The following is a 27,742-nucleotide window of genomic DNA, read 5'->3' on the forward strand; positions in this document are numbered from 1 at the left end:
GGGGGGGGGGGGCTGTTCTTTGGAATCCGCTCCGTATCCATGGGGCGACAGTTGCGCGTCGGCGCCAGAACGTGCGCGCACAAACCGGCTTTTTCTCACCCCCCGCGCCCCCCCCCCCCCACCCCCGGTCTCTCTTGAAATACTTTCTTCCAACAAGTCCTCTTAACTGATCACGCATCTTTCTTTATCTTTCGCCTGCCCTCCGCCGATCGCCTTCTCTTTAATGTACATGAGGTCGCTGTGCACGCTGGGTCTGCGCGCGTACGGCGTCACCATGCCGTACGCCTCCCCGACGTCTTTCATTTTCTTGTTCTTCATGGACTTTCTGTGCAGCATGTCGCAATATTGCACGGACACCTTCCTGTGCAGGTCGGGACTCATCTCGTGGGGCAACTTGGCGAGGGTGAATAAGGTCTGGAACATCCGGTCCACGTTCTCGTTGCGCTTGGCCGAGATCTCGAAATAGGCGCACTTGTTCTCGTCGCCGTCCACCAGTTCCTCGATCTCGGCGCGCTGCACCTCGCGGTAAAACTCGCGGTCTCCCTTGTTGCCGCATATGACCAGGGGCACGTCGAGGTTCTCTTTCATTTTGTTTTTGAGGCACGATTTGGTCTCGTAGATTTGACGCTTGAGGCGCTGCACCTCGTGGAAGGAGTCTCTGTTATCCAGGCTGAAAACCAGGATGAACACATCTCCTGTGAGAGACAGAGAGAGGAGAGAATTAAGTTCGGTTGTTTCGCACGGTTTTTTTTTGTATTTGAAAAAAAAGTGCCAATTCGAAATCAGTGCGTGCGTAAAATGACGCGCAAGTACCTGTCAGGATGGAGAGCCTCCGCATGGCAGGGAACGGATGGTTGCCAGACGTATCCAGGATGTCAAGCTGGTAATTGTCCCCTTTGATGCTGTACAGTTTCCGATGAAAGTCCTCTATCGTCGGCGTGTACTGCTCGTCGAACCTCCCGTTTAAGAAGCGGGACACGATTGCCGTTTTCCCGACTTTCGTGGAGCCCAGGATCACCATCCTATAACAGTTCTTGGCCGGGATGTCAAAGTCGCTCTCCGACGGGGACATTTTCTTAATCATGGCGTGCGAGTCTTTTGGAAAGCGAGAGGAGGTGTGGAGAGGCGATTCTCAAAGGTTGTGTGGTTTTCTGTCGGTCAGGATGAAACTCGGAGCGGTATTTAAGTGCGCTGGGTTGGACTCCGCCCCCGGTGACGTCACGGCTCGCCGACAGGGTGGTCCTTCGAGCGCAGTAAAAAAGCGGCGCAAACTCCCACTGGTGCGTCAGTCTTCCAATTCTCGAAAATTCACTGTCATAATGTTTTTCGAACCTGAGAAAGAAACCGAAGAGGACGGAGGGTTCTTTGCTATATAAATAAAAATATTGAAGAACCCTGAGAGTTACTTAAGTTCCATGTCCAGTCTTTAAGACAATTTAGTGCGCTAGGAGAATGACTTAGACGCACAAAAGTGACTTACGCAACTGCCAAACGTTACACAAAGTACCACCTTAAAAAAAAATAAACAGCCATCTTGACCCCATATATAAATACTGTACAGTACTATAGTACGCGTTCATCAAAAATGAGGTTGTATTCCTAAGAAGTGCACAGAAAATTGAACTAAAATCAAACCCGAATAAATGTTTGCAAAACTACACTTCTGAAAGATTAAATCAATCTATTTTTTTACAAGCCAATTCTGGACCAAGTCTGAAAAGATGCTAGCTACCAAAAAAGTTCAATTCACAGATAAAAGTAAATGATGCAGAGTGTAAATGATTTCAAAACCAAAGTAAAGATCTGCCCCCCCATACCTATGATTAAGGTCTTTTAAAGTATTTCTAAAAATCTTTTTTCAAAAATCTTGTTCGTGTAACATCGGTACTTTTGTTTTTGTAAAGTACTTTTTTTATTTCTTTGCTTTTCCAATCCAATTACGTTTATTTATGTATTTATTTTGTGATGAGGTTGAGATTTCAAAGCTTCCACACAAAAATCAGTTCGTTTCGGACCTTGCTTTGTGCAAGTGTGTAAATATTTTTTTTTTTGTGCGGCGCTTGCATTTGATGGGATGCAAATCATCTCTGCAGTTATCAGATTGGCCGAATAGGGGCGCTAAAAGCACAATGTTGGTTAGTCTGCGGCTACTGCAAACCATTTGAAAAGTGGCTGAAATTAGAAGAGATAAATTCTGTTCGGATGTGCACCTTTTAAAAATAAACCATGTAAAAGTGCAGTACGTGCTGTGGGTCATATAAGATGTGTGATTTTGTTTCCATTTGCACAGCATAAATTCGGATTGTCTAGTATAGCTTTTATATGATCTATTTTTGAATATTTTTTTTGTAACTGAAGAAACAAAATTGTACTGACATTTTGCAAGAACAACACTGGTCAACACATTTTTACATAAAAAAATCCTCTAGTAGGCTATGTCAGATTTTTAAAAAAATGTAATATATATATATATATATTGTTCACAAGAATGCCTCATAAAAGCCACCAAGTTTGTATGTTATGTACGATCCTCGAGATGTTCCCCTCCTCCAACACACCTGATTAAAGTCATCAGGTTCATGATCAGGCTTCTGAAGATTTGAATCAGGTGTGTTGGAGGAGGGAACAAACAGGATCGGGACCCTCGAGGACCGGACTTGGGCACCCCCTGTTCTAGTCCAAATCATTGTCCACAGAGAGCTTGCACAGAATTAGAGGGACAAAATTGTTCAAAGATAACGGCAAGGAGAAAATTACAAATGTTCAGGTTATTAAAATGCACCACGGACTCAAATTAGATCACTCGATCTTGATGACAAGAAGGAAATGAGATTTGTACTACTTGCGGGTCAGGGCGTGCGCATTTGTGACCGAGTGAACATGGCGACCTTTTGTCAAGCACCGATCGCTAAGACAGATGCCCCCTTTTCTCTCCGTTCTTTAAGCGGGATCGCCCTGCCCCACACCTCTGAGTTCTCCGTGACCAGCATGCTGATTGGATTGTCCAGGTGGACGATTCAAAGTACGGCCTTGAAAAAGGGTCAAACCAACAAAAACGAACCAAATGGTAGATAATTACAATCAATCATTTAAAAAAACAAACCAAAAAAACAGTTTTTTTGTTGTTGTCGACTGTACAAATCAATGAAAGTTCACCCATCTTGCGGAATTTAGTTCCGCCATTCATAAACACGATTTTATAATACAGGAAAAGAGAAACCAGTCATTTCATTTATTACATAAACATGTCCAATCAACATAATCGTCATTACATTCTTCAGTCTGAAAGAATATTTTCATGCGTGTCAACTAAACTGACGCCAAGGGGTCAACAAAATGAGCTTCTTCTGAGACTCTTACAGGCACGAGAGCTCATGTGAGATTTAATACTGTGGAAATTTGGCCAAAATAAAACAGTCATTTAGCAGCAAATGGTTATTGATTATTTGAAATTGGGCATGCAAAAGCAAAAAAACAATTTAATAAAATAAAAACTGGCCGCAAAAGCAATCCTTGTCTTCAGTCAAATTTCTTAAATAATGGGGGGGGGGAAAAACTAAAATAATTTAGTCTTCTTCATACAATTTATTTTAATTGCTCTTTTCCCTTTCTTAAAAAAAAAAGTATTTTGCTTCAACTTAATTATGTTGTGCTACCGTAATTGCTTGCTGCATTCTTGACATGTAATTATGGTTTGAAATTGTTCCCAGAGCACCACAAAACACATTTCCCAGATGTTTGATCCTAAAAAATGAGATCTATGATTTGCTGGGGGGGACATTTGAAAAAATAGGAACACAAATTTGTGCAAATGTCAACTGAACGTAACACTGGAATTGTCTTGACAATCGCTCGTGCCATGTCACGGTCCTCTGGATCAGGTGGGAATCCTCCCACAACCCCAACAGGATGCGATTATTCATGTTTGCGCGTCCTCTGCTCATAGATTTGCTCAATGAAACCTCTGCAAATACAGCAGAACAAACATATATTACGGGACAATAAATCTGAAAGCCGTACCACCCTGTACCAGGATCCTGCGCATGTTCCATCAACCGTGAGTTGACTATACGTGTGTACACTATGTGACGGCGGGGACCAATATAAGATGGCTTCCGTTTTACGCAGATGTGTAGTCAAAGATTTCACGTCACATACGAAATCGAGAGATTGATCGATCGACGGTGCCGACGATAGAGGACTCGTTTTATATCGACTCGCGATGCCATTTCACCGGCTTGGAACGGGTCAGAGATTTTTCTCATTGTGTGCGGCTCACAATGGGAGCCACCTGTGTTGCCTTGTTTTGTTATGTTGGTTGTTTTTTTGCAAAGGTCTGAGCGCCATTGATCGCAAAGCGAGGTACACAGATAGCGCCGATCACATGAATTTGAGCATTTCCTTCAGTTTGAGTCGAAGTCGGTCACAGGTGCCGTTATCGTATTTCTCTGAAAGCTTTATCCAGAGGGATGATACTGTTCTCGACTTTTGAGATACCGGTAATTTTTTTCCTCCCTGAAACGCTCAGAAATCGGTCAGCTGACAATGGGAAATGTGAAACCCGTTCGCTATTTATGAGCGGAAAACTATGGATGGAAACGGGAATCAAGAGGGGGTTATTTTTGAGAACTCGGACCTTCCAATCCTCGGAATCGTTTGTTTCCTTGCCTGAAAAGTCTTATGAATTGATTGATTCATCTTCGACAAAGAAAACGAACTTTGTCCAGGGCTCGGCTCCTGTTGAGGTCGCTTAAAGTTCTCGTTCGGCGATTAGGCTCATGTCATGTGAGAATGACGGAGGAGCCCTCACTCAACTCTTATCATCGTAAAAGTCATAATAACCGACAAATATAGCAGAGGGTCGTTTTTTCAGTGACTCTGACAACGATCGGAACAAATACAGTGGTACCTCTACTTACGAAATCCATTGGTTCTGGAAGAAATTTTCTGAACTCGAATATTTTGTAAGTAGAGGCGCGTTTTCCATGCAAATGCCCTAATCCGTTCCAAGCCCCGCAAAAATGCTTTCTAAAGCATAAAAATACATCAAATTACGTTACAATTAGACTATTGGGCAATAAATGAGAGTTGTGCAGAATGTAAAAAACAAAGACTAGAGCAGCTCTAAGTATGTTGCGTTCAGGAAACTCAGAATTGCGAGTAGCAGGCCACACTATTTTTTTTACCATTCGTATCTTGAAATTTCTTTCGTAACAAGAGGCAGTCTTTTCCTGTTTAGACATTTCGTAACTTGAAAATTTCATATGAAGAGATGTTCGTAAGTAGAGGTACCGCCGTACTGTACGTGGGATCATGGCTCGGTTTGGTTTAACTTGCATTGCTTTGAAGCACGGATAACTCGGCATGCGGCGTGATCTTTTGCAACCACGAATGATGAATGGATGACACTGTCACTTCAGCGTGTCGCATACACAGTTCCCAAACAAGGTTTTCGAAAGGTTCAACGAGGCCACCGCAAAATACAGAATAGGCCGGCTGTTCCCCTAAATAAGACTGCTGAAGGACTTGGAACAATTTCACAAAGGTAAGAAATATTTCAGTTTTGACAATGATGCACAGATCGAGCCTGTTCGGTGCATATTTTTGACGGTATAAGAGATAACAAATCCGCACCAGACCAGTTTTCTGCACCAACCCGTTGAGGGACTAATTGAAAGGGTAACAACTTGGCACCTCGCTGTGCGGCATTGACATCACGCTGTGATTATTTTCAGATGAACTCGACAGTACCACTTGATGGAAATGTGAAAGAGGCCCCACTCGGGTTGCGTTGAAATCTTCTGGGAACGCTCAAAGCATTCCAGTTTAATCTAAATACCACAAACATAGCTGACGACCGTGGTCATCTGAGGTTTGTTTGCTCAAAAAAAAAGCCAAATCGTTTTATGTATATCAATGCGTCATCATGCAGGGAGGGTAGAGTCATAAAAAAAAAAGGGGGACGTTGAGACACTGTAACAGAGGAGTTGATTGTCCCGCGCATTTCAAATCAGAGGGTTGAATTTGAATTTTTGCCCACCAAGTTTGTCTTTGCATGCATGAATAAATTTTATGGAATATACAGGTTGAAAAGAAATTAAAACGCACTGCATGCACAACGTCCCAACTTCAGTGGAAATGGGGCTTGCCGTTCCATTTATAGAAGTACTCTACGTGAGTTCAGTCATGCGCAGGACTTACCCCTCAAAGTGTATTGCTATTTTGTAGGCCAACGCTACAATTGCAGTCAACAAAAGACCCACTGGACTGGCACCTCTGGTGACACACAAAAGGAAAACAAACCATCGAGAAAATAAATCCTGCGTATTGTGTGTTCAGTACGTCTTGCAGTCAACAACACACGTGCATCTTGAAGTTTATTATGGGGTAACTGTGAGAGGGGAAAAAAAAACACCATTTCAGTTTCACGCTAAGACAGACGATGGTCTTCCAAAGAGATGGATTCATTTTTGTACCAAATTTGATTCGGGCCGGAACACATACACCGAATGCCAATGATATCATATTCGTATTTTGGAGCCAACTTTAGCTGAATATAAATTGATGCTACCAGACAGGACTGTGACGTCGACTGATCGAACATTTATTTCCGATTAAGCATCCGTCTGAAATGATGTCTGGTGACAGTTGGAGATGAAACGCATACACCGTACAATACACTGACCTACATAATCCTGCTGAGAAAGTGGCCCACTGACACATTTCGCACTACTTTTTTTCGTTTTTTAGACAGGAATAATAATTTTTTTTTTTCCGAAAAAACATAACTCATCCAGAAGGCACACTAAGTTTTGTAAAGCGGAATGAAAGTAGAGCAGGGCACAAGGTCAATGAAAAATAATACGACAAACTGTGGGTGAACCAGGAAGAGCCTTCACGTCATGTACTAAATATTTTTGCATTCAACCCAAAACAAAACAAATAAATAAATAAGAGGCTGACTTCTTAGTCACAACCAAACGGCCGTGACCAATTTCTTTGCGCTTCACGACGTGAAAAGAAAACTATGTACATGACCGCCATAACATGGCGGTGAGACATGCTGAATTGTTGATGAAGCTTATAAAACTGACCCAGTTCGCCAGACCGTGATGGTGACACGCAGAGAAGGAAAAAAAAAATGGTCAGTGTCGCCGCAATGACTCGATCATGCCGTGACCTTATTTTTCTCCGTTGTTTACTAATTGCGAGCTCATTCACTCCGTTAATGAGCCACTTGGGTCATTTCGCCTCAAGCATCAATCATGCTTAAATAAATATGAATATGCCAAAACGTATTTTTGTTGCTTTTATAATCAGATTTTTTTCTGCAGTTCACTTTGTTATGAGATCAGTATCCAAATGGCAGGGTTTGATGGAAATATCTCAAGGGCGGCACGGCGCTCGAGAGGTTAGCACGTTCGCTTCGCGGCGCACGGTATTCATTTATTTCTTTATTTTACCCAGACAGACTGTCTACTGCGTCGGTGCACACCAACCTCATGAGTAAGCGCCATGAGGTTGGTGCGCGGCCATATGGGATTTCAAGATGCTTGCATGATGCACCGTGAGAACATGTAAATGAAGGCTCACAAAGTCGCACATTCCTGAATTCAACCGAGGTCTGTCTCAACATTCCGCAGACTGCTGCTCTTTATTTGGCGTTTGTTTGGATTTAAAAATTTTTTTTAAACATGATGAATTACGCCACAAATAAACATTGAGTGGATATCGAAATGTTGTTGTGTAAATGTCACTTAACCACGTTTGTCAAAACGAGAGATGACGAAAGCGGAGCCAGGAGATTTCCATTTATTTATTTATTTTTGTGCCCGTTGGCAGACAAGTGACCTTTTCAAAAATCATTGCTGAGGTGTTCGTCACACTGAGATGCAGCACTTCATCTCGTACGATTGAAACTCCCCCTGGGTCATATTACGACGAAAAAGGACGATGGGATAATTGACCTTTGACCTTTGCTGTGACTAGAGTAGTGTCTTGTTGCATGTTTGTTCAATTCCCAGTTGCAAAAATCGCAAACAGGCAATCGACTGTAAAGATTCCCTGTGGAACATCCGGACAGATTGATTGTTTAGCTTTGGAGCAAGTTTCTTGGATCAATTAAGTCTCCAGTAGACATTACAGTCAAAACGTTCGGAAAATTTGGCTTTCAGGTGAAATTTCAGAACGAGCCTAAAAAGCGTTCAAACCTGTACCTGGTGAACTTAATGTGACTCAGCTTTTGAATGCACATGCCGAATAGTTCAATCAATTATTGTAATTTGAATTTTTTGTATCTCTGCTTAACTCCTTCACTCCCAAAGACGTTTTTAAACGTCTTTTCAGACAGTCCAGAATTGGCTGCGACTGAATGAGTTAAATACAGACTACAGATGGTGAGTACTTCAACCTGATTTTGCCCCTTGGTTGGATTGACAATTTTTATTTGACATCCACAAAAAAAAGGAACCCCCCCCCCCCCCCCCCCCCCGCCCCCCACAAGCTCCAGACACAGACACAGATTTCAGAAGAGAGTGTTGCTCTGACCGGCGTGAGATGAGAAAGCGCACTAAAAGCAGCCGCTGAAATTGACTCGAATGCGACAACACAAATGTCAGCTGATAGAACGGAAAGTTTGGAAGGCGAGCGGGCGTGCTTGTGACGAGGTTTGTCGTGACGTTTTCGTCGACCATGAGTGCGAATGCTGACCTCACGTAGCAAGTGTAGAAAGAGGAACATGGAAACCGCTATTGTGCAGACTTTTCAAAGCAGTAAGACGTGCGTTGAAAAGGCTGCTCAAGGTTTGTTGACATGCTGTTGAAATGATGGGCAAAAAGGTAGGCGTTTGCATTTCGTGATGAGAGGTCTTCAGATGTGAGTCAAGGTATACATTAACCAACTTTGACACTGTATTAATCCGTGCACATTTAACGGTGCTTGTCCTCAGGTGACGGGATGAGTGAGCTGGCTGTGCGAGGCCAGTAATGGTACAAGACGAGACGAGTAAACTAAGCTCAATCATGCAGCGGATGTGGTATTATTTGCAATCAAAAGTCTGCCAGGGCTGATTTTGGGTAAAAGGCAGAGCACACAATGGGGTCATCAGCAGTCATTCGCAAGGAACGTTTAATCACGGTGTCAAACTCAAGGCCCCTACGGGTTAGAACGTGTTATTTCATGCAAAAGCGATTGATGTGGCATTGAAAACTGGCCACATTTTATACACATCGTAAATACATTAGTTGTAAAATAGCAATTACAAAATCCAGCAGGCTGCCAGGACCCCATCAATCAAGCGATAATATCGCATATACTGTAGTGATTTAAAACAACACCTAACCATATTTAAAATGTAATTTGTAGGCCTGCCTGTGGATAAACGGTGAAGCGCGTAGTTTCAGGGACCGAAATGCAAATGAATACATCGCATAGAGCGCATCTGCGGTTGTGGTGATGACTTAAAGGGGGAAGTCAGGCCCCAAATCTTTTTGACAATAATATGCTGTCCGCAGCCACACTCAGCACGATATTCTGCTGATTCGGCAAAATCAAGTGTGTGCCACCTCTTATAACTTGGGGGGTGGTGGAACACCTTAGTCAGTACAGTTACCTTCAAGTGGAGAAAATATGCCACAACAGGAATATTTCTAAGAACTGGATGTTCCTCCCAAATTGATGGAAAGAAGAGGAGGATACCAGTTAGGAAGGCTTATACAAGCCTTATTTGAAGGTATGGGGCAGGGGGTGGGTCTGACTTCAAGGCCTCCTCTGCACAAGGTGGCGCTATACTGCAGCAGTTTGACACATCAGCCATGCAACATTTGGTTTATACTGTACAGTACTCATCACTAAAGTATACATACACACATACTGTTTGTACTCATGATGGGAAAAATTGGTATCAAACATCCTTAAATGAACAGTTCCAAATACCAGTCAGTCGAGTTGTTTGGTTAAAAAAAGTTTAAAAAAAAAAAAGCTGCATAAAAGTATTCCTTTAATTATCTCTCCTTCTATTGCTCACGTGACGACATTGGATGCAGATTTTTTTTTTTTATTTTATTGAATTTTAGTGGAGAATGCTTTTCAAAGGCACATAACAGAATGCTTTGAAACGGGCACATAAATACACCTGATCATATGGAAGGAAAAAAAAATCTGGGTTGGCTTTCAAATGCCTGCTTTGTATCAGCCTTCTGAAACAATTGGTCAAATATATATATTGTGGCACCGAAGAGACACGAAGAAACACATCGAAGAAGAGTCTCCTATCAACCCAAGCCAAAAGTGTTGAAATTAGAGCAAGCACATTATCTTGGCCGACATAACTGACCGATGGCTCCACGGCTCCGTAATTGCCCTACGTCAGAGTCCCTTTTCCAGCACAGCATTGGGTCTGAAGTGATACTCTGCATATAAAGACACCCCACTCTTGCCACAAAAGAGAAGGAGCATCATGTGACCGATTCACATCCGAGCATCCTGCTTCTCGAACGACACGACTCTGGGCTCATGTAACCAGTCATCTCATCTAAGTGCTTCTAATGCGGGTCAGGTAAACTCCCTTCGTGGTTACACAGCGGGCTGCCTAATGTGTTGGAGCCTGGAACAGCGAGAGCCAGAAGAATGACATTTGTTTTTTTTTTCCTCGTCTCGCTATTCATACTCCTCATTTGCATCTGCTAAGATGATAATTAGGACATTTTTCACCCGTGGCAGATGTGACAGATATACATTCATCGGCACTCACACTGGATGAAGGCATGGTTTGAAGCCATTCTGTTGTGAATTATGACCGCTCAACCGCTTCCGTACGCATGCTCCAGACATTTTTGATGGCAAATGCCAAAAGCGCTTGTTGCAGAAAACGACATCCCACCTCATCATACTAGCCTACGGCAATAGCAAGATTGAACAGAACTCACAATATATTACCGGATTTTCCACACTATAAGGCGCATCGGATTATGAGGCGCACCTTCAATGAATGGCCTATTTTGTAATTTTTTTCATACATATATATTCCCGTTATGACCATACACAAGTCACATCGGATTTTAAGGCGCGCTGTGAGCGTTTAAGAAAATGGAAGGCTTTTCGGTGCGCCTTTCAGTACGGAAAATACGATAAGTGGATTTGTTTTCGTGGCTCCTGATACACTCACAATCGACACATATGAGGAACGCGGGTGATAGTTGCACAAGTGTACAAACCATCTCAGTTGTTTCGTTGCCGTCACGAAAACATGCCCCCCCCCAAAAAAAATAAAAAAATAAAAATTGTACAGGGTATTGGTCACAATGGTGGAAAGACTTTTGAAATAATCTCGACTCATTGTTTTATATGCTAATAAGCTGGTATTTATATTTATGTCTGTAACCTTTCACATTCCTTGTAAATGCGTTCATATATGATAAGAATGCAGAACCTGAAGAAAAACTGTGAAAAGAGTAGTTTTGAGAAAGAACTAATCACAATTTTTCAAAAAAAGTGATGAAAGATCGAACGGCGAATAAACCTGCCATAGATCTCAATAATATGATTGGCTCTTTTTTTAAATATTGTTCATTTCTGAAAAATAAAAATGCTGGTCTCGTAGCATCCAGGCTAATTCATCTCTTTGGGAGACCCCGTTTACTCGGCGGCATTTACAAATACTCTTAAAGGTTGAGTGACGTCTTCAAAATGAACTAACCCATAATGGGAGAGCACGGAAAACGTTTGTCGCAAACGGACAATCAAGGTGATGGATTTAAGGGCCGGGGGGGCGGGGGGGTGAGTGACAGAAAAGAGCCGATACAGCAACTGTTAGTAGTTCATTAACCCCACCCAAGCACTTGCCTCAACTACGCAGGCCGAGATTGTGGAGTGCTCCCGGTTTACACGGAAACATATTTCCGCGCCGTTTTAAGAAGGAGCCAAGTTCGACAAAACATCGATTCATTTGCGGACCATCGTGCGGGCCGTTTCCACATCAGCTCCCCAAGTATTCGGAGGTGCAATTTCACGTCACATTTATCAACCCTAACATTCACCACGCCGCACTTAAATGCTTAGTGACGAATCAGCGGAAATAAGTCGCAGCGGCTGAACGCAACTGCTGCCTATCCGATCACGCACGACGGCGTGCATTGTAAATACAAAGAAACACTTACATCAGCGCTAAGCCGAGATAGTTCGCCGTGCTGCCCCAGTACATCGGATTCTCTGCGAGGTTGAAAGGGAAGCCCGTCACCTTCTCGTCCATCACAATGCCGAAGTAGTTACCTGCAGAGTACGTAAGAGACATCAATACAGCCGTTTCATGTAACATGTTGCCGTAAAAGAGGACATGAGAGTCAACCGCCCTCGTGGTTCTGGCGTTGTGCTTATTTGACAACGTGTGACATATTCAAGATGTTCCCACTTGTGCTGGATTAATTAAATTAATAAAAATAAAAATAAAAGTTACAAATGTACTTTTGTGTTCAGAACGCTGTGCCTTGTCATGAATGCTGCATTTGTATGTTGTCGAAAATGAACGGGCTATCTATGCTTTCCGTTTTTTTTTGTGGGTAAGAAATACGCAACACATTCAACCCAATGTTATTTCACGGAATATAATTTGACATCACTTCAAATGAGTTGACGTCTTCCAGTCAGTACTCAATGCGTGCATGTGTGTGTGTGTGTGTGTGTGTGTGTGTGTCTTTCACCCTTTGAGGGGCAGCGGTCAAAACAGTGGACAAGCTTATCGTGCATGAACTGGTTAAGATCAGTGTTGCAATGTTAAAAAATGTTGACATCATCATATTGCAGTTTATTCTTTTTAATTAGATGGAGCATTTTGTTTTTAATCAGCCACAGGTTGGCAAATCAGAAGTTGTCCTAATCAATCGAGATGTCCCGGAATGGGAGTTTCTACAGATAAACTCTGGAAAAAATAAAAAATAAAAAATATTCGGCCCATTTAAGTTGTGAACTGCAACAACAGAACTGGAGTGACAGCTGAAGGGCAACATCGTTTTTATCCTTCACGGCCATTCACTGCAACCTGAGCATCATGCGATACGCTTGACCCAGATCTTGTACACACATGGACATAGTTCGACCAAGTGGAAGAGGAAATAACCGTAGAAAGGGGAGGGAAAGTTTACCAAAAAAAAAAAACCCTACATCCTGTGGCCTTGTGTGCTGCTAATGTCCAAGTTATATAACTGGCGCAGTGATGCAACATCATCGAGACCCCTACGGCTTTGGAGGCAATTGTTTGTTTTTGAAATTGGGAGGAGGGCTGGGCGGGGGGGGGGGGGGGGGGGAATTGCCATACGGATGCATAACATTCATTTAACCCAATTTTTGGCTTCCGGATAACCAACATCCATTCATCCATAATTCAAACCATTCAAAGCCAAGTGCAACCTGCTGCATTGTTGTGTCACCGATGTTTGGTTTCAGTTGATGTTAGTGGGGGGGGGGGGGGGGGCAGAAGAGGCCAAAGCTGGTTTCCCTCAAGTGCGGAGTGGCAAGAAAATGGAAAAGTTGTCATGCCAGGTGGCGGACACATTCACGCCCCCGTGTCGTTTGATGATCTTTGTTTCTGCTCTATCGCCTTGACTCATCAGGTCACGGTGACATGAGGGGGTTAATTATAGAGCGCAGATGACACACCGAATCAACACGGGCTTTAGTCTCTTAAGGCCCGCGTGGATCGGGAGGGCTTACATCCCCCCCCCCACCCCCACCTCCCTCCTCGCTAAATTAAATCCTAATTACGCGTACTACTGCTTCGAAATCTGCCTGAGAGGCCGAGAGCGTCTGGGTGTCGATGATCCCATCGCGCGCCGCGGAGGCATTAATGTTCGTGAGGCGTAATTGTCTTTTCATTGGGCCAACAACCCCGTGATCTTATTGTGGGCTTGAGGGATTTTCACTTTGAAATCCCGTTTGTTCCCTTGACGAAAGAGGCCATTTATACAATGTATTATATTAAATCTTCATATTAATGTGTAAATAATGTACATATTTACACGTTTGATTAGCCCAGCCACTTGTGAGCATACATTAAATCAATTGAAAGGCTTTCCGAATATTATACATACAGTTCTCTCCTAATTTTCGTGTTCCGAAAATAAGAGGTACGACCGGCCGGGGTTGGCATTACAATGAGACCTACTGTCCTAGATATCATTTAAATTAAATGGACGTAAATATTGGGATGCCGACAAAGGGTAAATGATATGCACCAGCGAAGCAAATTCCTTAATTTTGGCTGTAGATAGAAGCATCTGGGGTTGCACGTTCAATCATAAATATTAGGCAACGGATCAACCGCTCAGCCTTTATTTACATCTGCATTGGAGACGCAACTTTTCAGAAATTACAGTAATCCCTCGTTTATCACGGATAATGGGGACCAAAACCACCTGCGATAAACGAAAATCCGCGAAGTAGCGACCAATTAACTCATTCACTCCCAAAGACGTTTTTAAACGTCTTTTCAGACTTGGTCCAGAATTGGCTGGTACTGAACGAGTTAACACATACAGGTTAAAAAAAATGTTTGTTGTTTTTTAAGTCCGCAAAAAAGTCAGGAAACAGTCTGTGAGAAGCTGCAAAACAACAGCAGGTCGCTTAGAGCAACATATATAGTATTGTACTCCATGTATAGGAATTAATTAATTTTAAATGAATGTGTTTGGAAAAAATCCGCGATGCACCAAATCCGCGAGAAACGAACCGCGAAATAGCGAGGGATCATTGTACTGCATTTGAGCAAAAGTTGCAGGGTCCCAACCCAATGTTGCAGGGGTCGCGAGTCATGGATAGGGTGGCAAGGTGTATCTATGAAAACACGAACAAGGTACTGCAATCGTGGGGGAAAAAATAAAATAAAGAGCTCCATCTTGGAAATCAACCAATTGAAATGCAAACGCCGATGCAAAAGTCAAAATACAACGCCTGGATGCGAATAAAACAATGCAATTTGTTTTGTGCACCAGATGTAAATCCACGAAGACATTTTTTATTTATTTTTTCAATGTGCTATTTCACCTCCCCCGCACAGTTCAAGAACGGCTGACCGAGTACCAGACCCCTTGTTTGCTGTTCGGTCCTGTTACAACCGGTGTCAGAATTTGATCTGCATACCCGTCAGTAAGTTGAATTTCTTCACAGTGCGTGTTGAATTTCGCCAAGGCTGACTCATTTATGATCTGACCTATTTTAAAATATCAGTCACAAAAAGTAGGTTGATGGGCAAGCGGACGACGATTAAGACGGGGCTACTGACCGGCAAAGGTAAGGCAAATGTATTTTATGACTTTGGAACATATTATTGGCGGGAATGGGAGATCAGGTGACATCGACACATCTCAAACCAAATCAACTTACCGAGGAAAGTTCCAGTGAATCCCAAAGCGAGAAAGCTGCTGACGACAAGCAGAGAGCCCGTTGCTATGAGGAGAACGCCCAGGCTGACGACCTCATTCCTGTTGAGTACCTCCCACCTGGCCTGGGTCTTCATCACGACGGCCATACTGCAAAAAAACAGATCACAATGATTGCTAAAGGGAGCAGTGAAAGGACTGCGAGGTGAAAAAAAAAAAAAAAAGAAAATTACGGACATATCCGAGCTATTCTTTCAAAAAAAGAGAAAGAGGTCTAATAGGAAGAGTGGGACTGACGTTCAACCTTTTGTCAGCTTCTTCGAAACGGTATTAATGAGAAATGGAAGTGAGATCAGACAAAAAGCGACAATAGAAACCGCTGGCCTACTTTAACATGACTTTGAAGAGTCACGGCATTAAAAAAATAGTTTTTTTCTCTTCGTTACAGCAAGTTCCGGACCTTTTCACACTGCACTTGGTAACGTGCCGTCAATGAACCCGTTCACCGCGGATGTGCTGCGAGGGCGCCAGGACGGAACGACATGTCGCGTTGAAAATGTTCATTTCGAGAGCGCCGCCACGGTGAAGTCGGGATAGAATGTGGACAGCACAATCAGGATATTTTTATTTTATTTTTATATACTCTATATCAGGTGTCACCAACATTTTTGAGGGTGAGAGCAACTTCATGTGTACCGATTGTGTGAAGGGCTACCAAATTGATACACGTCTGAAATAACATATTTGTCCAAAATACCTTCAATAATATGAGGATGTGTTATTTTTAATACTTGATGATTTAAATTGTCAGACTTTGATCGTGTTTCGAAATGTCTCACAGTACTGCCAATGTTTGCATTTTTAAATCATAATTTCTACTAGCAAATCACAATGTCCAGGCACTGGCGGGCTACTCAAGTGGTCTTCACGGGCTACCTGGTGCCCGCGGGCACCATGTTGGTGACCACTGCTCTGTATATATTTTTAAAGCAAAAACACTGCTTTAAAAGTGGGATGAAGCTGGGGTACCCGGACGACCCTTACCCAAGCACTAGGAAAGCCCGAGCCTGGAAACCGAAACCCAAACTTGTGAACCGCGAGGCAGATATGCGATCCGCTGATCCACCCACCAGGCTGCCCCGTCCAAAATATGAAAATATGTTCATTTATCTACTTTTAAAAACCTGTGTTGCCTATCTTCATGTGGCACAAAAAATGCTGGCATGAAGCAGAGAATGACCTTTAAAAAAAAAAAATATCAAAGAAATCCCGAGTAATGAGGAGTCTTGTTCCAAGTGCAAATGTTTGACGTCATCTGGCTCCATGGGTTAAGCAAAATGCCATCACTACAGGCTAAGTGACAACGTGACATTACTGCATGGGGAGGACACTCTCTGCAATTGGAACGCCACAGAAAGTATCGACGTACGATATTTCTATTTTTCTTCTTTGAGGAGCATCGACTGGATTTGCCTCAGGAATGCATCTTTATTAGAAAGTAAGGCATGCTAATTGTTAATTACAATGTAAAAACAGTATGATTTCTTGTATTAAAAAGTCAAGCATGAAAGATTGTAGCCCAAAACGAAAATGTTCAACACAGCGTGTGAAAAATAGGCCAATATTAGTTGTTGTGCAAGTGGTTGCATCATAAATAGTCAAGGAAATTCACCTTTTGGATGGAACGGCGACCCGATTGTGTGCTTGCTTGCATTTTGGGCCATTTCATTGAATGTGAGTCACTTACTTTGTTGCAGCTGTTGCGAGAGCGCGATATCAATGATACAAGGTATTGCGTATTGTATGTCTTGGAAGATGTTTTTATTACCTCACTCTGGATTATGTGTTGTGTAACAACAACCATGAGGCAGCCGTTTCATAATCCCCTTTGGGTAGTTGATGTTAACAATGGACGCATTATTTTGCCCATAAAAAAAAAATCAAACAGCTAGATAAAATTTTCCTCATTATTATCTTTTTTGGACAGGATGTTGCTCTTGCTAAACCCTCCAAAAATTACATCGACTTAAACCCCAATTGTTTTCGTAGAAATGCTTACCCGAATATAACTGAAATAAACAAGCCGACTTCTGACACCTAAATCTTCCCCACTTTCTATGTGTATGTATGTGTGTGTTTAGGAAACACCGGGCTGATAGCCACATCCTTTTAAAGCGCTGCTATAATGTTATTGTGTAGTTTTGTGGTTAATTTAGCACCAGCGGCTTTCTTTTCAAACAGACCGAAGCCTGTGAGCGGCGCGCTACTGTGCCTACATTGCTGTGTGTCACTTCATTTTGTGATTCTCGTTGCGCCCTACCTGCAGCCCCCGCTCAGCTACTGTGCTCTAGAGTTCAGCAGACATCACTGGCTTGGGCCCAGCGGATCAAAATGGCTCCAAATCGAAACTAGGTTTGGGGTTAATAAGAAAAAACTGGGTTACGGGGTCTGCGCTGCGACACTTATGGAGCAGTGGCTTTGTTAGAAAGAAATTGCTGAGAGATGCGGTATGATTTTCGCATCAAATCAAACTGAAACAACGACTGCTGGGCTATGATGGGCCTGCATAACATACTGCTGGGATCGGGATAGGAAAAGAATTGAGAAATGGGGCGTAGGTGAGGTTGTAGTTAAGATTTCTGAATGGGCCTGCTTTATTTTGTAATAAAAAAAACGGATGAGGGCTTTGGCTATATCGTTAGCTAACTAAGATGGGTATGTCATTTGTGTTCACTGTCATTCTTTTCCGCGCGCACTCTTGGAACAGAGGGTAGCATTGACACGATGAATAATTTACAACAATTAACCGCACATTTGATGAGCTTAGACACGGCCTTTGGCATATACACGCACTGCGGGAGGCACAGTTAGCTGTGTTAGCTGTGGCTTATTCAGACCTCTTCAAAATAAAGACTCAAAATCAAAAAAATCGTAGTAGCAAATATCTGAGAAAGCAGTTGAGTCAAAAATAACCTATACAACCACAAAAATACTTTTTTTTTTTTAAATCAGTGGTGGGGAACAGTCTTTTACTGCATATGCTATTATTGGTAGCAAGGCATGCTATTTGATTAACAACAGGGAAACCCCCCATGTATAAATAATTATTTCGTTTTAACATGAATCGATGTAGCTCAAATCTTGTAGTCAGGCATGCTATTTGATTAACAACAGGGAAACCCCCATGAATAAATAATTATTTCCTTTTAACATGAGTCGATGTAGCTCAAATCTTGTTTTTGTTTGCATGCTAGCAGAGATTGAGCACCACTGCTTCAATGGCTAATTAACAATCAATTCCACTCAATTGAAAGTGTTCTTAACAATTAATTGAATGACAAACTGATTTCTCGACGTACAGGAAGTGAAAATAGCAGAAAACGTGGGATTCGACGCAATGGATTAGTTAACAGCAAGTATGTGAAACGTATATGAAAGACTGACCAATGTAAATTTGTGAAACTGGAATATGAAAAAAAAAGCATGTTTTAACCACAGAGTCAAATTTACGAAAATCTCTGCCATTTAAAACAGGAAATGAGAAGTTATTATGAAGAAACAAAGACAGTAATTAAGTATAATAAGTTGCTTCTATCCATTTCTTTTCTACAATGTTTATCCTGTTCAGGGTCACGTGTGAGTTGGAGCCAGGGTTAGCATAGTTTTGAGTGATTCATAACAGTTTTTATTTTGATTACAAAAACTTATTGGGATTATTTTATTTTGATTATTTATTCAGGAAAAGTAAAAATGCAATTAAAATAGTACAAGGGAGTACTATAGATTTCCAGGCATAAGCACACTAGCCTCAGCTACTACATTTTTGGCTTTTAATGCTTGAAATGGTTTTCCTGGTATGCGTCACCATCTTACAAAGTTGAAAGCTGAACTATTTGCAGTCTTCACTTCTTCAACACAGCTCGGACAGTCTTTTGAAAAAGAGGGGAGCGGGCAGCTTTGCCATTGAGGGGGTTTGAAAGAAAAAAAAACATCTTTAAAGTTACATGGGCAATGTCTGGCTAAATGCAGTCCCATTCACCACTGATATTTATAAAAAGGTTTTACAGGACACCGTAGAACTGACTTACATTTTTCATCCGACGTGGCATTACATAATAAAGTTGTTTACACGACAAGAAGTGCAATTTTGGACAGAAGGCTTTCAGCTGTATGGCTGCACCACAACAGTTGATTTTTTTTTTTTCGCCAAATGCATATTGACGTAATTTAGTTCAATAATTAGGCCAATTTTGAAGAAGTGTATGATTACACGCTGTATGTAGACTCAACCTACACGTCAGTGACAGAACAGAGGCACGCATAAAGCATGACAGCCGTGCAGTTCTGAGACGAATATCGTTATCCTCTGCAGGCCTGCCACGAGCAACTTTTTTTTTCCTTTGAAGTAACTCTACTGGACTTTGACAATTTTTTTTCCTTTGAAGTAACTCTACTGGACCTCCATTAAAAAAATGGGGGGGGGGGGGGGGGGGGAATAAATACAGATAACACCCTTCTGCACAAAACGGATTTAATCACTATTTTGCACCAATGTATTCCGATACTCAATAAACTCACACAAGGTCTTTTTGAGCAACACGAGCGACAACAAGGAGCAGTCCAGTAGGATACGACGCTGTTGTTGGCGACCGTTGTTTTCGAAAAGTGCTGTTCCCAGGCAACACAAATCGCCTGAGGAAAAAGGAAGCACAAAGTCCTCCAAAGCTTCTGCTGCCATTTTGATCCATAGTGGGACGTGTGGGAGTGTGCGTGGTATCAAGAACAAAATGCGATGCTAAGATGCAAGAAATCAGAGATACAAAAGGAAAGCCGAGCGGCTCAACGGTCTTATAATTTACCTATTTGGGGTTATTGAGGAATACCTGTCCATAGATGTGAATGTCAGTGTGAATGGCTGTTCGTCTATATGTGTTGACCTCAAACTTAGAAAAAATTAGAGACCCTTCCTCATGTCCAACATGGCCGACTTGAAAAATATTCTTTTGGATGAAATCCCGCAGGCACATTCTATGAACCCATTTTAACCCTTTCAGAGACAGCGGTTACTACAGTGGACATCTTATCAGGTTACAGGGCGCATGAAATGCGTGAAAGGGTTGAATTCCCATCACAATGCAGAACGATATATTTTCAATTATTCCATTAGGAAAAAAAAAAGTTTGATTAATTAAACATAACAGGAAGGCGTGTCGTCGTACCTGTGGCTGCGATACACATTGAGGAGGATGATGACAAAACCCAGGAAGTAACAGGCGAGGTAGGGGCTTCCAAAAATCTTGGAGAGTTTCCGTGTGCGGTGCTCCCACATTGCCACCTGAAATATCAACGAGATCATACCATGAGCTTTCGTCTTTCATCCCATCGTACATGAATCGGCACTGTTCTTGAGAAATGTGAAATTGTTCAGGTCGAATTTGCATACGTCTGGATGAATCTGAGCAGGCGATATATTGCAATGCTTTGAAATAACGACACTGTATGGATGGACTCATTGCCAAACTCTAAATAACACTCTGTGGGTTGAGGAAGTGCGTAGACGACTGGATGGCTAAGCCAGAAAGGACTAGATATCGCCATGGCAACCCCCTTTTTTTTCCTCAATTGGTTCCAAAAAAAAAAGAAAGAAAAAGGATAAAGAAAAACCTGAACGGAAAAAAGACTCCATGTGGTGATAAAAGACAGCCTAGGTTTGCTCAGTTGGTTAATAAACTGAACTGAAATTCTATTATGACAGTGTTGCTGAAGAGTGATTGCATATCACCCAAAAGTTTGTTGTTGTTGTTGTTGTTGTTTTTTTTAAGGCATATTCGGAGCAGCATCGTGTGCTTCAGTGACGAGTCTGTGAGACTGGCAAGCCACTGTTGTTATTCATGCGGAGATGGTCACATTTTCCAATAAACCGAGTTTCCTTCTTCAAAAACCTACACCACCCCTAAAAAAAGAATAAAATAAGAATAGAAAAAAAGCAAAAAGGTGGTTGAAAAGATATTTTGAGTTACTAGAAATGACCTACAGCATTTTCCCCCCCAAAATCACAGGTGTCAAACTCAAGGTCTGGGGGCCAGAATTGGCCCGTCACATCATTTTACGTGGCCCATCAAAGAAAATTATGTGCATCCACGTCATGTTTCTTGCCGAAATACCAAAATTTCAAATTCTTTTACTTTTTAACTCATTCACTCCCAAATACATTTTTAAATGTCTTTTCAGATTTGGTCCAGAATTGGCTGGTACTGAATGAGTTAAAATGTTGAGATATAGCAAGCATTTTTATTCCCAACCATCCTTTTTTTTAAAGGAAACAATTATTTGAAAAAATAACTTTTTATTGGCCTCTGATTTCAAAACTAGTTATTCACCAATTTGTCGTGTAGCCTGCACGTAAGATGAGTCGGTTCAACATGAATTTGGGTTTGTAGTTTTAACAGAGTTGGCACGTTTGGTCCAAGAGAGTAAAAGCTTTTCCTCCTTTCATCCTCTTTACATCAGAGAAGAAAAAAAATATCAACCCGTGGCCACATCACATTATCTTTTGTAAAAAAAAAAACGGCCACCAGAAATATGAGCGCCGGCTATCCATTTCAGACGATGCGGTGACAGGAATTCGAGCTCCCCCGCAATCTTCCGAAGTGATTGACAAACTCTCCAGTGCATTACGCCCACGGGCTAAAAATACTGTAAAAACACCGGTAATGCACTCCGCTCATCTATCAAGTCGTGTACATCTCGAGGTTACAAAGAAGCGGATTGCAGCCCTGCAAGACTAATTCAATCAAGTTAGCTAACAGGGCCCTTGTGTCTCCCCACCGGAACATTTGGCTCGGACTGCGGTTTTGATGTTTCCCACAGAACATGTTCAACTGTCCAGGGATGGGTCTGGCTGATAGTTGCGCGTCCATTAGGGGGTTTTTTTGCGCAGTGTTGAACACCGTGTTCAACAGAATGCGAACACACGCCTGACCATGAATCTGTGGATTCATGTGTGAATGTTTGTGTGTGTATGTGTGTGTGGAGCTCTCTAGCGAGACTAGGAACAAAAACATTGATCACATGCACACTCTGATCAAATGGGTCTTAATTAGAACAGAGCTGACTGAATATTCAAACGGGAGACGCATAAATGTTTCGCTAACTGCATTTGTACCGAACAAGCTGTGGATTTAAAAAAAAAAAAAGGATGTGATAGTCCCTAAAAAGTATGACATCGTCCGACACGTTTCCTTACATAATGAACACACATTTGCATTTCTGGTACATAACGGACTGTCCTCCATCACTTGTCATATGAGTAAAGCTGTACAACGTACAGAACAAGCCCATTCAAAATTTGAATGATCGCAATATTTGAAACGGTACACAATTTTTTTTCATTTATTAAGTATTTTATAAGCGCAGTCAGTACACAAATTTATATTTGTGAGAGAGTCAATATTGTTGTTGTGTATCTAAATGCAGTTTGGTTGAACTGTTAACGAGTCCGGAGATGGCTGAAATGTGCTACAAATTGAAATGCACTTTAGCACCACCTACAGGAAGCTAAGCGGAACAGCGATGACCACAACATATCGCGTGAACTATTTCTCATGCCTCCAATCTGGAGAGTAAATATGTCCCAAGCGAATCACAGGCAGTTGTGAAAAGTAACAAAGTTCACTCCCAGTACTTGGTTACTGTACTGAATACGATTTGTGAGGGTGGGAGAGCTACAGGAGGCTACACATCACTCACGCGGCCACAACTTCAAGGCAGATTAATTCACATGACTTCACCACAATGAAACAAAGACCAAAAAAAATGTCAATTGCACAAAACGTATACTGGACAGAATGAAACCATATTTGAGGCCTAATGGGACAAAAATCAACCAATCCCTAACAACAACAAAAATGTGAACACTTGCCCTGACATAGGTTGAAAAAAAATCCCACAAGTGGACAGGAAACCACAACCTTCACCTTGCACAGAGTATAGGGCAGGTCAAAACAAGGCAACCGAATAAAAGCACATCAGACAAGTGTGTCATGTCATTGCTGACATAATTGATACCCATGAGGATCTCGTTCACGACCGAGGCAAATACACATGACTTAAAGATGCGCTTCTTGATACTGACCTTCCGCTTGGAAGTCATTTGAGGTTATGCTCTGACAACTAACCCCAAAACGCATGAATACTGCAAGCGTGTGGCGCTCCGGTTTGATCAGTCAAAGGTTGACTCTTGAGAGACAGCAGATGAGCCTTTATTTTGTGTTTTTTTTTTTTGAAGACAGGCACAGAATGAGTTTGATGAGGTTATTCCCCGTGGATTGAGGTCACCTGACATTGCACCCCCCCCCATGACCGAGAAATTTCCGAAGCAGGTAGATCAGGTGATGCTTAATTATGCTAGCTGGGCTATCGATTTCATTGCCACATATGGACGGGAGGGGAGATACGTGCATCCAGGCGCATTTCCTCAACTAAGGCTGACCTCTGCCTGATGCGGAGACAACAAGGGAAAGACATTTTGCACACACTCGGAAAAAGACTCGCGGCATCCGGGGTCATCGTCTGGATGTCACAAAAATCCCCCAATTTTTTTTTTTTTAATTTGATGACTGAGTTGTCTATGCTGTCGCGGTAACATAACCTCTGAAACGGCAACAAAACAGCAGTCGGAGTTTGGACGACATCATCCTTCTTGCTCACTCTGTAGGCATGACTAAACAATTGATGTTCGAGCCAACTGTTAGACAAATCCGACAGGTGGATTACGCCGTGGTTGATTGGTCATGCCTCGGAGTGTGTGTGTGTGGGGGGGGGGGGCAAACGGGGGATGGCGTGATATGTAACATGAATGAAGCCTTAAATTAAAATAAAAAAAAGTGTCAGTTTCAGTCTCTTGTGCCTGGGCGTTTTAATTAGCTTTTCGCCGGCGAGACTTCCAAGTAAGGAAGCGGTCCGGGTGGATAATTCACCATTATATAACTATTTTTTTTTTTTGTGGAAATCATTAAAATGTACAATTTTAAAGGGGAGCAACTCACAGGAACACACATTCACCTTCAGAAAAAAGTTTGTCATAAGTACAAATATATAGATATGCTTGCATGTTCTCCCAGTGCCTGCGTGGCTTTTCTCCGGGTACTCCGGTTTCCTCCCGAATTTTAAAAAACATGAATGGCAGGTTGATGTACCACTTCTAAATTGTCCCCAGGTGTGATCGTGAACGTAAATGGTTGTTCATCTACATGTGCCTGGCTGGCAACCCGGCGAGGGTGGAACCCCCCACACCCCCCCTTCTGGCCGAAGACAGCTGGGATAGCCCCCCCCCCCCTCCCCCCCACGACTCTTGATTTAAGATTAGAAAACAGATGGATATCGAAATTAAACATGTCAACATTCAAATTTTACACCTATTACAAAAATCAATTATGAATAAGGGCACCACTGGGACAGTTAAGTCAAGCTGCACAATTTACTCCTTGAGAAACAAGATTCATTTGTGGTGTGCGAGCACACTCAGGTGTGACAAGTGCAATTCAAAACGGAACCACTTACCACATTCCAGAAAAGTGGGTTGAAAATGATTGCAATCACAGCAATGTGGAAGCTGGGGTCGTGAAAGTCGATGTGTTTTAAGACTTCGTCAAAAACCTTCAGGTCCATCTGAAACGAGAAAGAGTCAAGCATGTTAAAAACGTGTAAACATAAACATTATATTTTCCATTTTCGCTGATTAATGACTTCGCTGCATGCACGGTACGGAATGCATAGCCGGTTACATGTTTTTATCTCATTGCAGAAATTCATAGTTTTATTTTGATACGTCAAGTTGTCCCAGCTGGTTTCCTGGCTGTCAATCTACGTGCATGCGGTGACATAATAATCAGCGAAAGCTAGCGTTTCGCTTTTCGGAGCATTTTCACTATCACCAATTAGTGTTATTTGTGACAATTACGTGTGCAAGTGTTTTGAGTTTTACCTTGGAGTAGTCGATGTTGCCAAGACCTCCACAACAGTCCGGCACGTGATGTTTATTTTCTGCAGGGTTGTTGCTAACCCCACCGGCTGGGTTGCTCATCAAACACGTTCAGCTGACAACAACACAATGTCAACACCGGTATACTGTATGTGTATTCAAAGTATCAAAAGAAAGTGCAAAAAGTCGAGTGTAACACTGGTTAAAGGGAGACAGCGTTCAATCGCTGCTTCACATGGCCGGTTAGCGTGTCACCCAGCTCGTGCTGCATCTTGGGAAATGTAGTCGTTTTAGATGAACTCCGATAGAGTGAAGAGTTGTGATTCGATGAAGGGGAGTGCCGTGTTTGATTGTTTTAAAATGGGGAAAATAATTCGTGCAAATTAACTCGTGAAACGGGTCACTCGTAAATCAAATTGTTCGATTTTCTATTTTATCCTCTCTAGGCTATGGTGTCGTTAACGGCGACATCTGGAGGCGGAGTTTTATATCCTTTTTAAGATTTGATGAGGTTTTGATTGTATCGAGATTCGAGAGACATTGGGCATGCCACTTCCAAAATGTAGAGCTTCTACATTAAGTGAAAGATCAACGACACTGAAGCAACCCACCAGAAAAATGTAGCGATCCAATACAAGAATATTACACGAAAATGACAAAAGCAGCTAAGCAACATCAAATCAGCATTTGTAATTATACTAGTTACACTGCACAAATAAACACTCAATTCTGAAATATTTGGACATTAATGCTTATACCTGCTATTGCAATGTCAACGTCGTGGAATTAATGCAACGCCATCAATGTGTTTTCATAACTAAACAGTGTGACCTCAAGCCAATTGGTGATGACGCAAAATGAGAGCTGTGGGCCATTAGTCATTGAGACATGTTGAGGTGGAGATTTTTTGGAACCGGGACGACATGACAAGAGATGGATTTGATGCAGAGCCTCTGGGACCTTATTTAAATAAATACATACATAAATAAATAAATTATCTATCTATCTATATCTATATATAGATCTATCTATATATAGATATAGATGGATAGATAGATATATAGATAGATCTTTTTTTTTTGTGGGCCTGAGCACCACTGCCCTCTATGAATTGCTGTTTTTGTTGTCCTGAATTGGCTTTTGGGGGTGGTCTCAAAATGTCTGACATTCATTCATCTTCCGAGCCGCTTGATCCTCACTAGGGTCGCGGGGGGTGCTGGAGCCTATCCCAGCTGTCTTCGGGCAGTTGGCGGGGGACACCCTGAATCGGTTGCCAGCCAATCGCAGGGCACACAGAAATGAACAACCATGCGCACTCACACTCACACCTAGGGACAATTTAGAGTGTTCAATCAGCCTGCCACGCATGTTTTTGGAATGTGGGAGGAAACCGGAGCACCCGGAGAAAACCCACGCCAGCCCGGGGAGAACATGCAAACTCCACACAGGGAGGCCGGAGCTGGAATCGAACCCGGTACCTCTGCACTGTGAAGCCGACGTGCTAACCACTGGACTACTGGGCCGCCCAAAATGTCTGACAACTCACCAATTTTTGCCAGCAAACGTATTCTGGTGAAAATATACTGTATGGATATCCGGAAAGATTAAAAAAAAAAAAAAAACAAACAGACACCAGATGTTTCATCAATCAAGCTTTAATTCGTAAACACTTTGGTGTTTTTAGTCTTTGAAAAAATGAGCATTAGGTTTTAATAACTTATGTCACGGATATCTGATAAAGTGGTGTTAAAATATATTTTTTTCCATCCCACCACATTATTTTATCTTCTGTCCTTCCCGCTAGTGTCTTCCACTCGCCTCCGGTAATGTGCTTCGTGTAATGCCGTTTGTGAAGAAGCTGCCCCATGTCGAGGCAGCCCGGCCGTCTCCATGACACCGCATGCTGTCTCTTCATCAGCCGGCCAGATGTAGGAGCGAAGCGCTTTGCCGTGTAAAATGAAGTGAACGTGACATCGAGCCCGCAGGTGACAATTACGGCTGTAATTGACACACCCGCTCGGTGTCCTTGCTTCGATACACTTTGGCCCTTGCTCTATGTCAGTGGTCACCAACATGGTGCCCGCGGGCACCAGGTAGCCCGTGAAGACCACTTGAGTAGCCCGCCAGTGCCTGGACATTGTGATTTGCTAGTAGAAATTATGATTTAAAAATGCAAACATTGGCAGTACTGTGAGACATTTCGAAACACGATCAAAGTCTGACAATTTAAATCATCAAGTATTAAAAATAACACATCCTCATATTATTGAAGGTATTTTGGACAAATATGTTATTTCAGACGTGTATCAATTTGGTAGCCCTTCACACAATCGGTACACATGAAGTTGCTCTCACCCTCAAAAATGTTGGTGACACCTTCTCTATGTTATAA

General features: G+C 42.3%; 2 protein-coding genes and 1 long non-coding RNA gene across 5 annotated transcripts in view; all 3 read right to left on the reverse strand.

The window, feature by feature from the left end:
• LOC127603866 (dexamethasone-induced Ras-related protein 1-like) lies at window positions 1-1,674 on the reverse strand. Of its 2 annotated transcripts, none has more exons than XM_052070546.1 (2): window positions 814-1,674; window positions 1-636 (listed from the first exon to the last, which is right to left on the reverse strand). In XM_052070546.1, exons 1-2 carry the CDS (start codon window positions 1,082-1,084, stop codon window positions 221-223), a joined length of 687 nt encoding a protein of 228 aa, XP_051926506.1. In that variant the 5' UTR covers window positions 1,085-1,674; the 3' UTR covers window positions 1-220. The 2 variants fall into 2 exon arrangements, with proteins under 2 accessions (XP_051926506.1, XP_051926505.1); XM_052070545.1 differs by having other exon boundaries at window positions 1-695; window positions 814-1,667.
• A 1,932-nt stretch (window positions 1,675-3,606) lies between these two features.
• Window positions 3,607-26,094, reverse strand: pemt (phosphatidylethanolamine N-methyltransferase). 2 transcript variants are annotated; one of them, XM_052070555.1, is made up of 7 exons: window positions 25,354-26,091; window positions 24,930-25,037; window positions 20,588-20,703; window positions 15,373-15,518; window positions 12,156-12,267; window positions 6,202-6,276; window positions 3,607-3,964 (listed from the first exon to the last, which is right to left on the reverse strand). In XM_052070555.1, the coding sequence occupies exons 1-7, from the start codon at window positions 25,450-25,452 to the stop codon at window positions 3,916-3,918; spliced, it is 705 nt and encodes a 234-aa protein (XP_051926515.1). In that variant the 5' UTR covers window positions 25,453-26,091; the 3' UTR covers window positions 3,607-3,915. The 2 variants fall into 2 exon arrangements, with proteins under 2 accessions (XP_051926515.1, XP_051926516.1); XM_052070556.1 differs by lacking the exon at window positions 6,202-6,276 and having other exon boundaries at window positions 25,354-26,094.
• Window positions 3,607-27,742, reverse strand: part of LOC127603889 (uncharacterized) — a 33,057-nt gene continuing 8,921 nt past the window's right edge. The window contains exon 2 of the long non-coding RNA XR_007963151.1: window positions 3,607-3,851. This is a non-coding gene — a long non-coding RNA (uncharacterized LOC127603889). The remainder of the gene's footprint in view (window positions 3,852-27,742) is intronic.

This window comes from Hippocampus zosterae, chromosome 7, assembly GCF_025434085.1.
Source record: "Hippocampus zosterae strain Florida chromosome 7, ASM2543408v3, whole genome shotgun sequence".
In the NCBI taxonomy this organism is placed as follows: Eukaryota; Metazoa; Chordata; class Actinopteri; order Syngnathiformes; family Syngnathidae; genus Hippocampus; species Hippocampus zosterae.

Excerpts from the sequence above, each read along its gene's own strand:
- LOC127603866 (XM_052070545.1), bottom strand. The coding sequence starts at position 1,084 with ATGATTAAGAAAATGTCCCCGTCGGAGAGCGACTTTGACATCCCGGCC. Across the intron at positions 696-813 it reads GAGGCTCTCCATCCTGACAG|GAGATGTGTTCATCCTGGTT; the intron begins GTACTTGCGCGT and ends TGTCTCTCACAG.
- pemt (XM_052070555.1), bottom strand. The coding sequence starts at position 25,452 with ATGAGCAACCCAGCCGGTGGGGTTAGCAACAACCCTGCAGAAAATAAA. Across the intron at positions 25,038-25,353 it reads GCAACATCGACTACTCCAAG|ATGGACCTGAAGGTTTTTGA; the intron begins GTAAAACTCAAA and ends TTCTCGTTTCAG. Across the intron at positions 20,704-24,929 it reads ACCCACTTTTCTGGAATGTG|GTGGCAATGTGGGAGCACCG; the intron begins GTAAGTGGTTCC and ends TTGATATTTCAG.